Source organism: Acomys russatus, chromosome 18 (assembly GCF_903995435.1).
Source record: "Acomys russatus chromosome 18, mAcoRus1.1, whole genome shotgun sequence".
Taxonomy (NCBI): domain Eukaryota; kingdom Metazoa; phylum Chordata; class Mammalia; order Rodentia; family Muridae; genus Acomys; species Acomys russatus.
In genome coordinates, this window is record NC_067154.1 from 7,933,330 (window position 1) to 7,949,057 (window position 15,728).

General features: G+C 43.8%; 1 protein-coding gene across 1 annotated transcript in view; it reads left to right on the top strand.

The window, feature by feature from the left end:
* The window catches only part of Ints9 (integrator complex subunit 9), an 84,422-nt gene that overhangs the window by 57,918 nt on the left and 10,776 nt on the right, over positions 1-15,728 (top strand). Inside the window, exons 9-11 of the mRNA XM_051160714.1 lie at positions 6,244-6,355; positions 9,781-9,961; positions 13,571-13,631. Of these exons, the coding sequence (XP_051016671.1) occupies positions 6,244-6,355; positions 9,781-9,961; positions 13,571-13,631 (354 nt within the window). The remainder of the gene's footprint in view (positions 1-6,243; positions 6,356-9,780; positions 9,962-13,570; positions 13,632-15,728) is intronic.

A 15,728-nucleotide genomic window follows, 5' to 3' on the forward strand; every position in this document is an offset into this window, starting at 1 on the left:
CCATCTCTCCAGCCCCTCCTGTTGTCACTTAACTGTTAGCTTTTTGGCATGCAGTGCTTCGTGACTCGTCTTAAATAGGTCACAATGTCCTCCACAGTTTTCGTTTCTTAAGTAACCCAATGGTATGTTACCTTTTTTTTGTTTTTGTTTTTGTTTTTAGTCCACTCTGTCTGGTTAGACTTGGGTTAGATAGGGCTGTTTGTTTGCTTGTGTTGTTGTTAGCACAACTAATTGTACAGACTGATGTATAATTAAACACTCTGCTGTTTGCACGCAGAGCGTATTGATCACGTCCAGCCATGTTCCTCCCATTCAGCTCTCCTCCCCAGTACCTTCTCGTCTCTGTCCTCTTTTGGTTTGTGTGTGGTGGCAGGTATAGGTTATTTATTCTTCTTCTTTTTTTTTTTTTTTTTTTTTCCTTTCTGCACATGAGAGAGAACAGGCAGTTCTTGCAGTTCTTTGCTCTTTGCATTTCTACAGCTGATAATTTCCTAATGTACTGTTCCCAGTTACACCCATTTTGCTGCACACACAAGATTTTTGTTATTGTTCTAACTGAAATGAGCTACATTGTGCAGACGGCTGCTGTACTCCATCAGTCCATGTCTTGGGAGCACCTAGACAGAGTTCATATCTTTGCTTTGTGTTCTTGGAGTCTTGTTGTCCGTGCTCTTATAAATGTGCGTTCCTCTAATAAATCTAAAGAAAATATTGTAAATTTAAAGCCTTTAAAACCATTGTTCAGATCTAAGGTGGCCACTTGGTTGGTTAGTTTGATTTTGTAATGTTGACAATTTTCTTCTTGTTGTTTGTTGGTTCCTTTTGTTTTCTGATGCAGTACTTGGATATGGCTGCTCCACAGTGAAACTTAAACATTATATAATTGGAGCAAGGGCCAGAAGAAAGCTGAGCTACACACAGGTCCTGAGTCTGCTGTGCCTCTGGCGCAGTTAACGGGCCCCAGGAAGCTGGGAGAGTCTCGCAGCTGGCTGGCCTCTGCTGCGTGTCTTCTCCATTTGCTATCCCTGTTGTTTGTCCTCTTTGGCTGGACACTGTCTCTTAAGAGTATTTCCTTCTCTTAAAAATAACATGTGCTGCTTGAGTGCATTCCTGCCTGTGTTTGTGCATTAATTTCCTCATTGCATCAGAGCTGTTCCCTAAGCCCCTCCCCTTAGCAGTGCATGTCTAAAGAGGCAAGGGGAGATAACATAGTGGATGTGGCCATTACAGAAGCCCTGACAAGAGAAGAGCCTTCCTCTCCAGTGCAGCTGAGCAACATAATTCTAAGACCCGAAGTCCACGGGGAGGCTAGGGCTAGGGAATGGGGGAGCTTGTAAAGTGGGGTTTGATTGGTTTTGGGGGGCAAAGTTGTATGTCATGGTCAGGAATGATTTCTTTCTTTCCGAGGCAATCCATCCTTAACCCTTTCATGCAGTCCTTCTTTTCTGCCATGTAGGGTTTTTAAGGTGTAAAAGACCTTCAGATTTCCTGCGTCACTGCTGACTACTGATTCACTTTCTCTCAACGAGGCTACCAATTCTCCTCTCCATTTCAAACATCTAGTCTTCTGCACCCTGCCTTGCTTTTTGTTGAACCTCCTGGATCCTGTTTCACATCGAAGAGTAAAATCACTACCTCACCTTAGGGATGTCATCCCACATTTTCCCCACCCCACCTTGGCCTTATCATCTTCTATAAGTGTCATTATTACCAAAAGCCATTCCCTGCTTTAGGCTTCTGACTTCTTATTATCCACCCTGTTCATAAGCATCATTCTGACGCTTTTAGCCCTTTCTCAGTTACACTTTCTCTTTTTACTACTGGCCTCTGCACGTGTACACACAGGCATGTACACCTTTGTGTGCACATGTATTTACAAACACACTACCACACATGCACTGTTAGAAGGGAAGAGGAAGTAAATAAGAGCAGCAGAGAAGTAAATATGATTAGTGTGTGTTATATATGTCAATGAAGACGTCATAATTAGGGGCTGGAGAGATAGTTCGGTGCTCATGAGCACTGGCTGCTCTTCCAGAGGACCCGGGTTCCATTCCCATCTACTACATGGTGGCTTACAAATGGAATACGATTCCCTCTTCTGGTGTTCATGAAAACAGAGCACTTGTATGCACAGAATAAATAAATAAATCTTTAAAAAGAAAATGCCATAATTAAACCTGTTATTTTATAAGTAAATGTGTGCTTATAAAATTAAATTGTTAGTGGGCCAACACAGTAAGGACAGTTCTTACTAGATTTTTAGAGTTTGGGAGTTTTGTTTTTATTTTATGTGTATAGATGTTTTGCCTGCATGTATGTGTGTCGGGGTACCATATACATGCCTAGTACCTGCAGAGGTCAGAAGAGAACATCAGGTCCCATAGAACTGGAGTTATGGATGATTTTGAATCACTATATAGGTTATGGGAAGTGAACTCCAGCCCTCTGCAAGAGCAGCTAGTGCTCTTAACACCAACCATCTTTCCAGCCCGCTAAGCTTCGAGTTTTCACTATTTTATTCCATCTGTTTATAGCCATCAGTGAGGTGCTTTTGATTCTTGAACAAGAGAAGTTTTTCTTTTTGTGTTTAAATAAAATATTCCACTTTGAGCACTCATCAGGTGGCTATTGACACCAGTAATGTAAGTATCAGCCTTTGGAGAAGTACAGACACGCGAAGTGTCACCTGGGATTGGAGGGTGTCACTAAATAAAGCCTTTAAGCTTGTATCTATCCTAGAGCCTGGGAGCCACTGAGGCTGTCTCTGCTTAGGGCTGAAGTTAGTAACATCTGTAACCCTGGTCACCAGGTATCTTGTAGTGGGTCCAGCTCAGTGGTACTCACACTAGTGCACTGGCCTGCATTTCTTTGTTTTTAAAAGAAGATCTTGCTGGCTGAGGCCCAGAGATGGTATTCTCCAGGGTGGTCGGCTCCCATTTGTTTCCTCCTAGATCAGTCATTCTTACACTTTTAGGGGTCGTGGCCTTTCTGACCACTCAGTCAAATCTGTAGAGGCACACAGAACCAAATACACCATTTCAGGGAGTTTGGGGACCCTCTGAGGCCCACCTCCATCTCAGTCAGTTTACTCTAATATGTATATAAACTTGTTGCTATCTTAAGCCAAATATGCCACCTCCTGTGCTGCTGGGTTCCCTTTGTCACCATTTCCGTTTCCTTCCGGTATACACAGGAAACAGTCCAAGGCTTATTGCATAGCTACTGTTAAAAACCATTGTGCCCCTCAACCAACGCACACTTCCTTCCTTTTGTGTAAACAGTTGTACACAGGCGTGGGTCTGAGATGTTCTGCCCAAGAAGGGAAAAGGCTGTTAAGACACATCAATAGCTCTCTGTGGAGAGGAAAAAGGCAGGCACATACTGCGTGTTCAACACCGGGCTGTCTGTGCCCAGCTAAAGGAGTTTCTTCTGGGGGAGAGAGTTTCTTCTGGGTGATGAAACAGTTTATAACAGGACCATACCTTGTTATTTAGTAAATAATGAAGCCCATGTCTCCATACATCAATACTCAGTATTAAAGGAGACTCTCTCAAGAGGTACGGCGGGCACTCAAAGGTGACAATCCAGATCTGGGGCTCTGCTGGGCTACTCTGCTCGGATGCTCTTTCTTTGCTGAGGGGCGTACCTATGGCACCAAAAGGAGGAATGAGACTTCTTCGTAAAATGCGTGGCCCGAGGCTTTTCAGGACAGATAGTCACAGGATGAAAACATCTGTGGACTCTCCAGCCTCTCAGTTCTTGCACCTTCGTTTCCAATCAAATCCTAATTTGTGCAGAAAAGCAGAATCTTTTTAAATGCTCTGAAAATAATCACAGTTTAAGTCATGCTGGGTAAAAACAAATGCCAACTTCATGAAGCAGTCATTGTCATGTGCCAGTTCACAAGCAGATAGAGTGTGTGAGGCCCAGGGACTCGAAAGAGTCAACTAAAGAAAGCAGATTAGGACCATCCCATCTCATAGGGAACGTGGCTCCAAGCTTGCTAAGGGTCTGAGGGTGGAGTTGGGAATGCACATAGGTTTCTAGCCCCATGTTCTTTCTGGCTCCTCCACCCTTGATACATAGGTAAATCACCTCACCTCTGTCTTCCCATAATACCTGCTTGTCTCCTACACTTCAGTTATTCTGATAATGCAGTGACTTACGTCCAGTGTCAAAGACCAGCTTCAGCAGGTCAGGGTAAACTGAGGCTGGGCATAGAATCAGCAATTGGTCACTCAGCAGACTTTTCTCTGAGGAAGCAAAGCTTGACTCGCCAGAGCCAGTGAAAAGGGTGAGGGAACACACACACACACACACACACACACACACACACACACACACACACACACACACACATTTGGTGGATGAAGCAAGCTTCAACAAGCTCCAACAACTTTATTTTTTCTCCCCCAACTTACCATCTTTCAAGAAGTACAGAAATTCCAGTGTGATTACATTCTGTTTTTCTTCTAGTGAATGATTTTGAAAAAGCAGTATATTCCCCAATACCTTTACATGAATAAACATTTTATGTAGTGCAAATTACGTAGAAAACAAATTGTTTCCATGAACCCACGTACATTCGTAACTAAGCAATAGATTAACAAACTATAAGCAAGCAAGGAAATTTCTCCACCAGTTCTCTTTACTGGCAGGCTGCAATTTGCAGTTACAAAGAAAGGGTCAATTATCTTACTTTTAATGTTAAAAAGTGATCTTACAAAAATCTTTTTAAAATCACGAATCTGAATTTTTATATAAAAACATCCATTTCTACTTTAAATCCTCAGGGTACACATCTACCCAATAACAGTTTTTATTACATCATATCAAGAAGCTGTGGGCAAAAATGGGTACAAGAAATTAGTCATCACCTCGGTCAGCAGCCTAGCAAGAGAGTCACGTCAGCCAGTGCTAGGTAGGCTAGTTAGTGCTAGTTAGGCTAGCTAGAGCTAGTTAGGCTAGTTAGTGCTAGTTAGAGCTAGTTAGGCTAGTTAGTGCTAGTTAGGCTGCCATTGTTCTTGTTCTCTGGCCTCAAAAATCCCCAGCTCCACTGTTAAGAGTGTGCCTTTTGAGCCGGACGCGGTGGCACACGCTTTTAATCCCAGCACTCGGGAGGCAGGCGGATCACTGTGAGTTCGAGGCCAGCCTGGTCTACAAAGTGAGTCCAGGACGGCCAAGGCTACACAGAGAAACCCTGTCTCGAAAAACCAAAAAAAAAAAAAAAAGAGTGCGCCTTTCAACCAGGCGTGGTAGTGCACACCTTTAATCCCAACAGAGGCAGAGGCAGGCGGATCGCTGTGAGTTCGAGCCCAGCCTGGTCTACAAAGCGAGTCCAGGATAACAAAGGCTGCACAGAGAAACCCTGTCTCAAAAACCAAAAAATGAAAAAGAGTGTGCCTTTCTGAACTTCACATTGTTCCTTAAGATTTTCTATGTCAAGGCCGTCAGCAAGAACAACCTAACTTTATTAACAATCTCCGTCTCCAATTTTTTTCTGAGGACTGGCGTTACTAACAATCTACATCTCGAAGTCCTTTCTGAGGGTGGGGGATGAGTCATTAATCTGCTCCAGCAGCAGCGCTTGAAGAAGATCAAGCACTGTTATTTTAGGTACCAGTGATACCTCTCAGAGACGGGCTGGAAGCCACCTTAGAGTTTTCAGACAGCTCATAGATTATGAGGGACGTGGTGACCATGAAGGCAACAAGCAGAGTGACGCCCTGTAGCAACACGATGTCCTCAGGGCTCTGCCGCTGGTCGTGCTAACATTCCATGAGTTCTAAAGTCATTTGTTCCTCTCACAGGAACTTCCAACAAGGAGCATTCCCTGGGAACTTGCTAGAAATGCAGATCCCTAGGCCCTACCTTGGAACCAGTCAGTAACTATGAGAGTGAGCTCAGCAGTCCTTGTCTAGCGCACCCTACAGGTGAATCTGATCTGTGCATGGCGTTCTGAAGAGGGAAGCACTGTAGAAATAGAAAGCCTTTTCTGTGGTTGAAAACAAAGTAGATAGGGAAATGGTGATCTTAAATGTCTGGTTCGGTGAAGTTGCATATGATGTGAGGCCAGGCAGTCATGACAGAACTGTCGCTCACTCCATGGATTTGCTAAGTCACCACTGTGGAAGAACTTGCTGCTGGACTAGCCACAGCAAGAGCCACACTTACTCTTGTCCCTTTGCTGCTTGTCAGTTGTTAATTAGTAATTAATTAGAGCTTTCTTTTGTCTTTCAGCCCATGGACCAGGCTTCTCTCAAAAACAGCGACGTTCTGGTTCTCACAGGGCTCACACAGATCCCCACGGCCAATCCCGACGGAATGGTGGGCGAGTTCTGCAGCAACCTCGGTAAGCGGCCCCTCAGCACTGGACTTGGGTTCTGCACCCTAGGTTAAGTTCTCTTTGAGGGCCTGCCCGTCCCTCCAGCCCCGCCCTCTAGCGTCTCTTTGAAGCCTCTGCTGTCATTTACTTCCACCCCTTAGCTTCCTCCTCAAAATGAACTGTTGTCCACCAGAGCCACTCTCAAAGAATGTAACCTGAAGGTTTGCTGAGAGTTGTCCTGCCATGCATCAGAACTGTTGGTCATTTCTAGAACAGATGGCTAGCATTCTCGCCCAGGTGTGTGGGTTAGCCCCTCACTGTGGTGGGTTTGGCAGGGGAAACATCCTTGTAGGTAACAGCCAAAGAGTCACACCCCTTCACTTTGCTTTGCTAATACCAGCACAGAAATGACTGACACTTGGAATTTATAGCAGTGAAAAGATGGGTGCATGGAATTGTTCCTACTAATATTTGATTGCTTTTTTTTTTTTTTTTTTTTTTTTTTTTCCTCTTTGGGGGAAAAAAATAAATTAAGAGCCCTCTGAGGCGTTTTCTGCCTTGAAGATGTTTATTTTCCTTTAGGTTAGATTGTCAATGAAATCTTACAATCCTGTCTCAATTTTAGGAAGTAGGCTGGCCGCCTACTTTGTATGTGCAGGCTGCTATAACAAAATATCATCTTTGGTGTATAAAAACCTGACAACATGACCACCTGATGGTATGGTTAAGGGAACAGTTTTTATTGTAGATATAGGAAAAAGAACAGCCAGGGACTTCTGGAAGAGTCCAGAGGAGAAAGAGAAAGTAGACTGAATGTGACTTGCAGACTAGATCTGGCCAAAACGTTCTGCAAGAGAGGAGAGAATAGTAGGAAAAGAGAACAGAGAAAACACAGTGAGAGAATTGGGAACAAAGAGAGGGCAAGAGAGAGGGGGCAGGGTTGTAAGGAGCATAATTAGCTGTGGGGAGGGGAGGGAAGCTGGAGGGTTAGGGTAGAGGAGGAAGTGAGAGGGGCTAGGGTGCTACCATGGACTTTTAAATGGATACGAGGTGCCTGTGATACTTCTGAGGGAGTGTAGAGGCCAGCGTGGGCTCTGGTGTGCTAAAGGGAAGTGAAGTGACTCTGTTTGGGGTAGATGGGAACCAGCCTCACAAGTTCCGGAGGAATACTGTGGTCCAGGTTCTGGATATATGGACTGCCTTCTGAAATTTGGGAAATTGGAAATTTCCTGTGGACCTAACAGTCAAGTGGCCTAGGCAGTGAGCATTTGTCTCACAGTCTTGAGACTGGGAACCCCAAGATTCAGGTGGCCACCCTTTTCTTGTATCTTCACATGAAACAAAGGAGGCTGTTTCTGCTCCCCTTCTTACGGAGGCCCCATTCTCATCACGGGGTCTCTACCTCCATGACCTAATCTAAGTGTAACTGCCTCCTCTTCAAGTCCCTGCTTCTGAGCACCATCATTTTGGCCCTCTGGCTGCCACATATAATCAGGAGGCACAAAACACTACGTCTGAGCTAGCTACCCAAGAGGAGCTGAGGAGCTGGCCTGCACCTCCCTGCATCTTTAAGTGGTATTGCTCTGGCTCCAGGAAGGTCTGTCTACTTGCATGGAAGGCACCGTTGTTGTTTGAAATCTCCTGACCTTTGCTACTAATCATACTCTGGTTTTATTCTTTGCTGATATAAAGCCAAAGATAATTTATTCTTACTGTGCAAAAGTAGTTGGACTGGTCTCAGATGGAATCTGAGTTTTGTGTATTTGTTAATAATCTAGAATCACTGACTCAAGGAACTCTAGATTTGGGGAAACCCAACACCTAATGCACTGCCAGACGGGGGTCCACTAGCCCCTCTCCTCAAGATCATCGAGGTGACCTAATAAGAATGCAAACTTGAATCTACTAGGCTGGGCAGGAAAGCTGCATATTCAGCATGTTCCCTTGGTGATTTTCATGTAAGCTAAGGCTGGAAAAGCACAGACTCACTCTCTCCTCTCACATAACTAATGAGGAAACTGAGGCCCAGCAGGTTGCGGTGGCAGCTTTGTGACCCTGCCTTGTGTCGGGCAGAAGCAGACTAGAGCCAGGCTCTCTGACATCTTCCCTCATCTCGTGCTGTAGTGGCAGTTCACAGCCTGCAGGAGATCTGTCCATCCCAGCAGGGATTGGGAGGGCTCATGGCAGCAGACTTCAGATCCAACACCCAAAGCCACCCCCTCCCGTTGTTTTATAAATGAAGCAAAAGCAGACTTGACTTAGTTTTTCAGCCATTCATATTTTCAATACACTACAGCCCATAAGTCATGATTAATTCCACATCCTGTAAGTGGTTCAAAGTGTTTGAAATAAGAGATAGCTTCTTACAGACAACTACTAGTGAGAAAAAGTGTGATGAAAAGGACTCAAATGGAAAAACATTTTATTTCTTTGTGGATCACTCAGCCATGATGAGAGACTGAGCAGAGACATCTTGAAATTTTGAAATAGGATTTAAAGAAAAGGAGCTGCCTGAAGCTCAAGTTCACTGCAGTTACTGAAACCCTCACTGTCAGCCGGGCGTGGTGGTGCATGTCTTTAATCCCAGCACTCGGGAGGCAGAGGCAGGTAGATCTGTGAGTTCGAGGCCAGCCTGGACTACAAAGCAAGTCCAGGACAATCAAGGCTACACAGAGAAACCCTGTCTTAAAAAATAAAATAAAGAACAAACAAAATAAAACCCAGTCTTCTCAGGGGCTTAAGTTAGACAGTGATGAGAACATCCGCCTTCAGCCTGCACTGCACTGACGTGTGCTCCTCTCAAAGGAGATAGATGGGCGTAAAGGCATAGGGGTCATCAGAACAGGCTGGAACAGGAAGGTTTGGACAGAGACAGACAGACACACACACAGAGAGGGGGGGGCAGGCAGGCAGGCAGACAGACAGACAGACACAGAGACAGAGACAGACAGAGACACACAGAGAGACAGAGTGGCTGAGAGGACAGGAAGGGAAGCCTGTGACTGGAGGAAGTTTAGGGTAGGGAAGAGGTGAGAGGGGCTAGGATGCTACCAGCATGGACTCTGAAATGTGTAAATAGGTACTTGTGACACTAAAGGAGCCTGATGCCACAGATAGTATATGTCCCTTCTGCAGCAGGTAAGGGAATTGGCTCCTTCTGGCTGATGGAACTGCTTTCACGAGTTCCTGAGGAACACTAGGTTTTATCTAACCACCCCAAATCTGCTGTAGTCCAGGCTGAGCTCATTTCTGGGTATTTGGACTGCCTTTTGCATTTGGGGAACTGGAGTTTTCCTTTTGACCTGACAAAAGCTACATAACAAGACGTGTCTCAAAGGTGAGTAAATCAGGCATAGGAAAACAGAAGGAAGTAACTGCTGCTTTAAAGGTTGCATTCACACTTTCTAACACTGTCCTTTTGGTTCCGCCTTCTTTCTCCTCAACTTTTCTAGCTCTGACAGTTCGGAATGGAGGAAACGTGTTGGTCCCCTGCTACCCTTCAGGAGTGATCTATGACCTCCTGGAGTGCTTGTATCAATACATTGACTCTGCCGGCCTCTCCAACGTCCCCTTCTACTTCATCTCCCCAGTGGCCAACAGTTCACTCGAGTTTTCCCAGATTTTTGCTGAGTGGTATGTCAGTGTCCTGTCTCAAGTTCTACCTCAGTATATTCAGTTAGTAAGAATGAAAATAATTGTGATTTCTTAAAGCACTTGAGACTGTGTGTGTGTGTGTGTGTGTGTGTGTGTGTGTGTGCGCGCGCGCGCGATCAAAAGACTAAACTACTGAAAGTCTAATCCTTACACAGAGTTTAGAAGCATAGGTACTAAAAGAAGATGAGAGAGGCTTAAATTAGCCTGTTCTCAAAAAATTATTGCTTGTTTTCCTAACTACTGCAAAGAGAAGTTAAGGTCTTCAGTCCCAAGCTCACATTGTCATAATTAACTATATTTCATAAGAAATGCTAGATTTTTATTTCCATAGCCTGCTTATCAAAGTCATGTTTTATTATTATGTCAGGAACTTGATCCAATCCTAGAGCAGACACATAGCTGTACATCATGAGGTTACTGAGCCCTGATCATGTACATGGACTTAAGAGTCTAACTCCCTTGGCTAAAAAGAGGGAGATGAGGGTAGGTGTTAACTGTTACAATGTACCTATTACCTGTAAATGTTCATGAGCCATGAGACACACAATAGAGTATGCCCAACCATTTTTAGTAGTACGGTGACCAAAGAGGCAAACCATTTACTAAGTTTGTCGCTGAAAACAAAATTTTTATATTACTCTGTCATATCTCTGACCCCACCCCTGGCTTTGGTATGTGTTTTTCCTTCCCATTGAATTATGGGCTTCTTCCTGAATTGCCACTGCTCATCTTAGTTAGTTGGACTATTCCTTGTGGTTGGTCCTTACTCATTTTTATCCTTTACACCAGGGTATCTTCTCCCACTAGGAAACCCTAAACATCACTTGCAGATTGATTCAACATGTTAGGAATTTGTCTTAATCCAGATTCCCAATAAAAATATTGCAATACACTCCTGGGTCCATCCCTGTGGGCCCAGTAGACAGTGTGGCTGCCTCCCCAGGTCTGTGGCTGCAAGTATGGCCATAGCGCAGCACCCTGGGATGAGAGTGCTATAGGGTCTTTCTGTGGGTTTGTTTTCCTAAAACAGTTGCTGCTCAGTAGTTACAGTGTGTGTCTAGCAGAAAACATTTAATTATATTAAGCCATTAAGAAATCTTGTATATGCTAGAAGTCGTGCTTGTATTCCCAGGACACAGGAGGCTGAGGCAGGAGGAGACAGGTTCAAGGCCAGACCTTGTCTCAGAGACATGAGAAGACATGGTTACAGAACCATCTCCTTTTACATCACTGCTTCTGTGTAATTAGCTTATTATCTTGTTATTAGCTGGCAGGGCTTTCCCTTTTAGGGATACATCTTAAATTGATAATATTTTATATATATAAAATGATAGCATTTACCTTAGGTAAGTTACTAAAAGTGGAGTTACTGGAATAAATGATAGAAATATTTTTTAATGTTCATTATCTGACACTTAAACTACTTGCCAGAGAGATTTTTATGTAAATTATTCCTTTTTGCCCATTTACTTCTTAAAGGTTTTATATCTGTCCTGTGCAGTTGAACTCTGTGTATGTACTAAAGATATTTTGTTAGCATTCCCTAGCGGTTCTTCCCGTTTTCATACTTCTTTTTTAATTTTATCTTGAATTTCTTTTCTGTTTGTTTAAGTACTAAACTTGTATTTTAGAATAATTTTAGATTTACAGAAAGGCACGATAACAGAGTTGCCATATACCTTTCACCTCTTTGTCCCCGTGTTAATGTCACTTGTGGGCATGTACATTTATCAAACCTGAAAATATGGTGGCGATAGGGTGGGATGGTGACTGGCTCAGTGCTTAACAGTACTTTTCCAGAGGACCTAGGTTCAGTTCCCAGGACCCACATGCAGCTTACAATTGTCTGTAACTCCAATTCCAAGGGATCCCAGGCCCTTCTCGGCCTCTGCAGACACTGCACACATGTGGCACACAAACATACATGTGAGCCAAACACCCATACAGAAAAATAAGTAAATGAAAAAAGACAGAGAGAGAGAACACAAAAAAGTAATAATAGAGTCAGATGTGGTGGCATTTGCCTCAAGGGGGTTATTACAGACTCACAGACCCAAAGTCCAGCAGCTGCAGCCCCCCCAGAAGAAAAAAACACCCAACCCTCTCAGCAGGGTATAGAAGTCCCTATCTGTGTGCCCACATGAAGATTCTAGAACTGAGGGGAGGGCAAAGCTCTTAGTAGGCTGGCCACAAGTGCTTTCCTGGGGTTCCCAGCCCCCGTTCACACTGTGGTCCTTTTTCATTGCCGACTCACTCCTGAGGCTAAAATGAGGCCAGAGCTAGTGTCCGCTCAGGTGTATAAGGTGGCTCTCTAACAGTGCCTTCCTTGTTTTGTCTTCCAAAAAGAAGTGAGTTTTTGTTTTGGTTTGGTTTTTTTTTGTTTGTTTGTTTTTTGTTTTTAAGGACTGTTAAAGAAAACTATGGAAAGGAAAAACTCAATACATTGTAGGGACTTAGTATAAAATCTTACCCCTGAACCCCTTGTTTTTACAATATTTTGACAGGGTTCTTTAAAAGAAAGTTTCCAAGCCAGGTGGTGTGGCAAATCCCAGAACTCCAGAGGCAGCAGGCAGATCTCTTAAGTTCGAGTCCAGCCTAGTCTACACAGCGAGTTTCAGGACATCTAGGTGATGCAGAGAAACCCTGTCTTAAGAAAGTACAGTGTGTGTGTGTGTGTGTGTGTGTGTGTGTGTGTGTGTGTGTGTAGAGAGATCCTAAAATATACAGTGTGGTGTGTATGCTTGGATGTGTATTGATGAACTTGGTCACTACCCATTGATTAGCCAGTTGTAAGGGTCTTTTGTTTTATTTATTTTGTTTGTCACAGGGTTACTGTGTAACCTAGTCTAACCTCAAATTCAGATCCTCCCATCTAGTTCCCTTGTAATTGGGGTGAGCAGTGTTACTCTGATGGAATAGGCTGTGTATCAGCAGAACGCCATGTCACAGAAAAGGCAGGTGCTTTTCCCCTAAAACACTGCTAAATGTCACATGGTGTCTCAGGCTGGATCCTAGAACAGGAAAAGGACCGTGAGTGGGAAATGGGTGACATCCAGATCAAGTTTAGGGCGTAGAGCAGTGGCAGGGTTCTTGTCTAGCAAGCAAAAAGCAAAAGTTATAATAATCATAGCTCCCAAGCCTGAGTGTCTAATGTACTCACCTAGGCCTAGCAGTGCAGAGCTGTCACACCAGCACTTGTGAGTTTCAGGCCACCCTGGGGTACATAGGAGCGGGGTGCAGGATGTGTTACAGTTGTGTAAGTAGTTAACACTGGGGACATGATAATTGTACTCTCCAGTTTTTTTAAAAATAAATCTAAGCTCATTCCATACAAGTAGTTTTGGTTTTTTTTGTTTTTTGTTTTGTTTTTTATTTTTTTTTGTTTTTGTTTTTGTTTTTGTTTTTTTTTTGTTTTGTTTTGCTCTTTAGAAAAACTGCTTGCAAGAGTCAGCAGTCTTCATGAGCTTTTATTCAGTCAGTGCAAGGAAGCTTTAAAAGAACTTGAATATTTAGTGTTTGTGCTGCTGCCACTAGATGGCAGTAGATTCCCAGTGCACTGCCTAACGCCTCACTGTGTCTTCTTTAAAGGCTTTGTCACAACAAACAGAGTAAAGTGTATCTCCCAGAACCGCCTTTCCCGCATGCAGAGGTAAGAAAATGGAGCGGGTGAGCAGGGAACAAAGGAATGTGGACGACGGCATGGCTTGGGATGGTGGTCTTTATGCCTAAAACACGGAGGCTTCACAGTGCACACCTACAAACCTGGCACGGCAGAGGCAGACAGGTAGTGAGTTCCAGGCCAGCCTGGGCTCCAGAAAAAGTCATAAACCACACACACACAGATGACAGGGGCTAAGCTTGGTGCTGCACACCTTTAATCCCAGCACTTGGGAGGCAGAGACAGGTGAATCTCTGAGTTCCAGGCCAGCCAGAGCTACACAGTGAAACCTTGTTTTAAAAAAATGAAAGAAAGAAGGAAAGTACTCCGGCTCACAATTTATTTGCTTCTTCTAATTAATACATTATATTACCACAAATCTGGACAGTTCACCCCCTACTTCTGTTGTAATCTATACAAGGGACTTTTGTTCTAATATCTACTCACAGCTTTTTAGGCACAAATCTATTATCAAAATGTTCTTTCTAGGGGCTGGAGAGATGGTTCAGTGGTTAAATGCTCAAAATGCTTTTCCAAAGGACCCAGGTTCAATTCCTAGTACCTACACGGTGGCTTACACCATCTTTAACTCCACTTCCAAGGGTTCTGACTCCATATATGCAGGCAAACACACACACAAAATAAAAATAAGCGGGGTTTTTAAAAAATGTTCTTCCTAGTCAATCACCTATGTAAATTTTCTTTAAATTTTAAATTATTTGCATATGTGTTCATGTGTGTGTGCATCAGTTATCAACCTTAATTTCCCCCCCAACACACACACACACACACACACACACACACACACACCCTATTTTTTTGAAACAGGTTCTCTTACTGAACCTGGAGCTTATCCATTCAGCCAGGCTGGTTCTCGAGCCTCCTGAGCGCACCTTCCCAGCAGTGGACACACAGGCACAGCAGCCTTCTCTGTGGGTGCTGTGGGTCCACACTCAGACCCTCACAACGCTTGGGCAGCCAGCCCTTCCCCAACTGAGTGTTCACTGTGAACCTCGAGATTGTGAACCAGAAAAACCTGTTTCTAGTTGTGGTGTGCCTCAGCCCTAGCACACATCTTTAACCCAAGAGTTTTCTGTAAGCAAGAGCTAAATAAAGCTAACCACAGGCCAAGAGGCAGAGCAAGCAACCAGCTGACAGGGAGCGAACATAAGTAAACACAGGAAGGAGGGGCATGGAGTTGAAGGGTATTTAAGACAGAACAGAGAAGGAGAGGGGCTTTTTTTTCTGGGACATCAGCTGAGTAGGAAAGTCAGCTGAGTGTTTTCTCTGACTCTCTGAGCTAGCAAGCTTTCACCCCAATATCTGGCTCTCAAGTCTTAATTGGTAAAATCGAACATTTGGAATGTTTTTAAAGACAACAGTGTTCCTAGGACCATATGAAAACTTTCAGTAGTGAAGATAACATTGTAGTTAACAAGATGGGAAAATTCCTCTATGTTCAGACCTGATGGGTGTTTCTGTGCCACTATTTGATTTCCATGGTTTGTTTGCCCACCGAGGCTATCTCATGTGAACTCCCCTGTGTGACTCACGATGCTATTACCATGTTATTGCTGCCTAATCATCAATCCTGTATCGCAAATATACTACAGTGACTTTAGGCAGTTCTATCATTGGACAGGTTATTTCTTGATTTTTATTACATTTTGTTAAAAGAATTCTCAACTAATACCACTACTCATAAAACAGCAGTGTCTGGCACAGCCGTAAACACAGTAGATGCCTTTTTTCCTGTGTACCATAATACATGAAGGTGTTGTCAGAAGTGCACAGGAACTCTGGGTGATGGCCTTACTATATGCTCAGAGGCCCATCCAGAGTCATGTGGACTGTGTGGCACAACTGCTGCCTCCACAGCATTGTCTTTCCCAGAACGCCATATAGTTCAAGTAAAGCAGTACATGGCCTTTTCATATTTTTATCTTTTGCTTAGTGTACACCCATCCCCAGCTTCTCAGCTTCTTCAGCACTGAATTAATATTCCATTGTCTTTTTTAAAATATTTATTTTTAATTATTCAGTATTCTGCCTGTATGTTCACCTGCATGCCAGTAGAGAGCACCAGGT